Source organism: Lactuca virosa, chromosome 1, assembly GCF_052849685.1.
Source record: "Lactuca virosa cultivar CGN04683 chromosome 1, Lactuca_virosa_CGN04683_v6, whole genome shotgun sequence".
In the NCBI taxonomy this organism is placed as follows: Eukaryota; Viridiplantae; Streptophyta; class Magnoliopsida; order Asterales; family Asteraceae; genus Lactuca; species Lactuca virosa.
The window spans coordinates 158,055,863-158,060,779 of record NC_136426.1 but is presented as its reverse complement, the minus strand read 5'-3'; the positions used below and the strand labels follow the sequence as shown (position 1 = coordinate 158,060,779).

General features: G+C 36.8%; 1 protein-coding gene across 1 annotated transcript; it reads right to left on the bottom strand.

The window, feature by feature from the left end:
- Nucleotides 1-450: 450 nt before the first annotated feature.
- Nucleotides 451-3,146, bottom strand: LOC145160480 (uncharacterized). Its single transcript, XM_079079694.1, has 2 exons — nt 2,042-3,146; nt 451-1,505 (listed from the first exon to the last, which is right to left on the bottom strand). Exons 1-2 carry the CDS (start codon nt 2,879-2,881, stop codon nt 537-539), a joined length of 1,809 nt encoding a protein of 602 aa, XP_078935820.1. The 5' UTR covers nt 2,882-3,146; the 3' UTR covers nt 451-536.
- Nucleotides 3,147-4,917: the final 1,771 nt, after the last annotated feature.

Here is a 4,917-nt window from a genome sequence, read left to right as displayed (position 1 = left end):
TAGTAGTCCAGCTGCTAGTTGCTATGGATTTTCTCTGTCAAGTAGAACCTATATTTCATTTATTTTTCTTTGACAACACTTGGAATAAATCAAGAAAGATTGGCCACAAAAGCTTCCCCTGTTCTTTCTCCGTTGTACTCTGCTTTCTGTTTTGCTCCAGCTTCAAGGGGTTGATTCCAACAAGGTCAAGTGTATTGCAGCTTGCAAAAATTTGGTTGACAAGATCAAGAATCTTGTGTCATTAAATTTTTGTGAGTACAATGGAACTACACAAAATAACAAGATATATTAAAAGTCGAGTTACAAAAGAGATTATCAAAGTGTTTGATCGGTGTAATCAATAGTCGGGTATGCTTTCATTATGTGTAATCCTGGCTCCTGGCTAGCTTTTCGTCAATAAAATCTTGTTAAAAAAAACACATAAAAATATCGCTGATTTATAAAAAGAACTAAAAATCAACACCACTGATTTTAGAAATTTTCTTGGATACATATGACAGAAAAAATTGAAAGTTTTTCATGTTGTATAATCCATACTACTTTTCATTTGATTCAAAATCCGCTGCATCCTCAATCCTATCGACGACTTCATCCATCGTAAAGTGTGTACGTGGATCCTTGCCGCCAGGTGGCCCCCTCCCACTGTTTAGTCCCCCTTTTTTCATCATAATGTGCTTCTGATGGCTCTTCTTTATGCACCGATATGCAACTTCTATTAATATATTCAAACAACGGCTATCAATTTGATCTCTTATATACTCATCAAGGAATATGTGGAGATCATTGTTGCGGTAGTACTCTTGAAATAGATAAAATTGCTCTTCTGGTTCAGCATATTCGTTTAAATCATGAGCCCGACGTCCACTCAATAACTCAAACCTTATTACGCCAAATGAATACATGTCTGATATGTATTCGTCAGGTTTGGGGTTTGTGTGACCTTGTCTTGACAAACCAAAAAACGAAATTTTGGCATCCATAGTTTCATCTAACAATATGCTTTCACAGTTAATGTTCCCGCGTGTTGCTTGGTTGTCTTCCCCAAAAGACAAATGAAGACACTGGAGTCCTCTTGCTACCCCTAGGCAAATCTTCAGGCGTTGTGCCCATGTTAGTTTACGCAAGTTATTCCTCTTGTTTTCGAGATAATTTGCAACGTTTCCATTGACAGCATATTCATGAACTATAATTCTCTTTTTGCCTTGGTCACAGTAACCGATGAAAGGGGAGATGTTTTGATGTTGAAGACTGGAAATCATCCGGAGCTCCTTTTTAAAATCTTGGGCCCATGCGCTTAGGTAGGTTTTTGAATTCAAGCGGGTGATAGCCATGGTGCGGTTTTGCCACCGTTCATAGAGTTGTCCTCTATGGACAACACCATATTCGTAGGATCCGATACGTGTTTCCGGATTGAAGTTTTGGGTTGCCAAGTTTATTTCCGTCAGTGGAATTAGAAAACTTTCTAGGCGTCGTGTGGTGGTAGTAGAGGCAGATTCCTGATGTTTCTGTGAATAAAAACATAACAGAGTTTGATTAAATCACACCTCTTTATTTGTAAACAAAGACCTGGAAAATATTGGTGGTGTCTTTTTTATATTATTATATTATAGGAAATCGAAAAAATGCCATGAATAAGAATGTGTTTGTTCTTTTATATGCAAAAAGATAATGTACAAATGATTTGTTAGTTGTTACCTTTAAAACCTTTATTTTAAAACATCATAATAATAAGGCTATATAATAATTATTCTAATTAACTGATGGAGAAATTAAATATCCATCTACTTATTCTTCTTATCCATCATCCCAATCGATAGGATTAAAAAAATAGGAGGATATTTGATTTCTCTTAATTTTAATATAAATACAAATAATAAGTAATATATGAGAATTACAATTTAAAAAACATAATAATATGAAAGGTTGAAAAGGATAATAAGTTAAAATCTCGGAGTTAATTGTGGTACCCGCAAACAATATCACATCACCGAAAATTTATGGAACAGTTTATCCTATAAAATGATTAAATGAAAAGACATACCAATTGAATTGTCAATGACTGCTCAATCTTCCTGATGACCCTCTCCATCGTTGGGCGTTGCTCTAACTTCAGGCTAACGCATTCATGTGCAATTTTGTTAAACGTGTGAAAAGAGTTCATATCAGTATGATCTTTAATATCAGGATCAATTAACTTGTCTGGTTTGGCAGCTTTTTTGTCATCGTCATAGCAGCTCCGGACCACATCAATGAGATATTGTGGGTTATCATCATCTCCAAAGCACTTTGCAAGATAAACCAGTGTCCCGCTCGACATTTCAAACATAATCACTCCAAGGGAGTACACGTCTGACTCTTTCGTGAGCCTGCTTCTTTCAGCGTAAAGGGGATCCATGTAATACCTTGTACCCGCAGCCTTTGTTAAGAGTTGGGTCTCTTCTTGATTTCTTGCACCAAATCTTGACAAACCAAAATCACATATTTTAGCTTCAAGATTGACATCTAAGAGTATATTTGCACTCTTCATGTCTCTGTGAATTACTCTATTGTGCTCCCCAAGACCTGAGTGAAGGTACTTGAGCCCTTTTGCTGCACCTAAGCAAATCTTCAAGCGTTGTGCCCATGTTAAGCTACGCATCTTATCTGGGTTTTGGAGATGATGATCAAGGCTTCCGTTCTTAGCATAGTCATAAACTATGATCATATGATTGTCCTCATCGCAGTAACCAATGAAAGTAATGATGTTTGGATGATGGAAACTGGAAACCATCTCAAGTTCATTACGGAACTCGTTGTTTCCTTGATAACCATCCCGATTCAGGCGTTTGATTGCTACTGTGCGTGTTTGCCCGTCTTTAGAGAGTTCTCCTCTGTGGACCATACCGAATCCACCCTCTCCGATCAGAGATTTTGGACTGAATTTACTTGTGACCTCAAGGATCTCATCCAGTGGAATTCGATATTTTTTCTAGGTTTACCCCTGAAGAAGACATGGTTTTGTTGATATTGGTGACTTTTTTAAACGACAAGGAAACTAAAAAAGAAAGCACTAAAGTGTGGTGATTATGTGTGGCAAAGTGGCAGAGAAGGAGATTCGTCGTTCCTGTTTATATAGATAGAAGCCGGCCAGTTTGCTTAGAAACGCGTACCTATATTACTTGGCTTAAATAACCTTATAACCGTTGACTATAATCAAGTCCCTCCATAATTTAGACTCACACTGCATCACATGATGGCGGATGCAGTTTCTCCTTTATTTTATGTGAGCAAGACATTAATTATATGCAAGACAGCAAAGAGTGGGAATAGTCAATCTGATAATTGTGGTAATTAATTTAGATGCCGTTTCCTGTTTAAATTGTTATAGTAAAATGATTGCAAGAGAATTATCTTTGGGGCACAATTATAATATATTACACGGTTTATAATAAAATTTAGTATTAGAAGGGTATAAAGTGTAAATATCTATATTCTATGTATATGTTATAAGAGAAATTAAAAATCTTCCTACATTTTATTACTACTATCATTGTACCCAGATCAAATGCTGACAAGTGGATATGTAATGATACATTTAATAAAATTGATAATATTTTAGTCCACTTGTCACCATTTGATGTGGATAGAAGGATAGTAGAAATAAAATATAGGAGAATTTTTAATTTCTCCATCTTGTAATCATTGATCATAATACAATACATACAACATTACATTCAATTTATTTTGGTATTAGGGCCAACCTTCAAACCCTAGCTGCCGCAAAACCTTCTTTGATCTTTATCTTCCTCTTTGCTAAACAATGACATTAATTGTTGCTTTCACAACAGCTAAGAAAACCTCTCACAATTCCCATAAGTTTGGTTTTACCCTAATTCCAACAAACTATGAGTTTTGGAAAACAATGATTCATCCGATTCTTATCACAAACAACTTAATCGGTTATGTTGACGGTATCGTCCCTTGCCCATCACCACTGATTGAACAATCAACATCATCAGACAAAGATGCCCCCACAAAATCCCAACCGAACCCTAACTATGCGATATGTGTTGTAACACTGTAAATTTTCAAACAAAATTTTTAATTTTAAAAACCCAATTATCTCATTTCAAAATCACAAATTTCCACAAACATCAAGTTACCAAAAACATGTCTCAAAAACTGTTTATAACACAAATCCAGGATCCTCCAAAAACATATCTCCGACTCGGGTGTGTGTACAATCAAGTCGGCGCCTTCCCGTGATCCTGAGAAGTACCTGAAACACATAACATATAACACGGTAAGCATGAAGCTTAGTGAGTTCCCCAAAATACCACACACATCACATTAGCCACTCGAGGCTAGCTCAATATGACCCTTCGGTCAATATGTCTCAGTGGAGACCCTCCGGTCCCACAACTCAATAAGCTCATAATAATAGTACTAAACATAAATCACAAAGACATAATGCAGGATATCACAATACATAAGTAAGCACATAAGGCGCCTCGGTTACACAAAGATACCACTCAGGGTAAGTATCGTGAGAAGACTCACCTCGTAAACAAGCAAGTAGTAACCACGTACGCGAATCTCGAACTAATCTCCGCCTAACACATAGGATAGTTATTTCTAATTAATACTCTATTCACAACTCTAACTAATTCAAGGTTATTCTGTTTCTCTCAAATTCTTGAAATGGTTAAAAGACCATTTTACCCATCCATGACTCTCTTTAACCCTGTCTTGACCAAAACCCTAAAGTCAACAGAAGTCAACGTCCGAGTCAACAGTCCATGTTTGACCCGACTCCCCAAGTACATCTATGTGACTCGTCGAGTCCACCTGTTTTCCTCAGAAGTCTCATGAAATTCCAGCTCAGCTCGTCGAGTTGACTTCCAACTCGGTGAGTTATCGCATGATCAAGCTCATCGG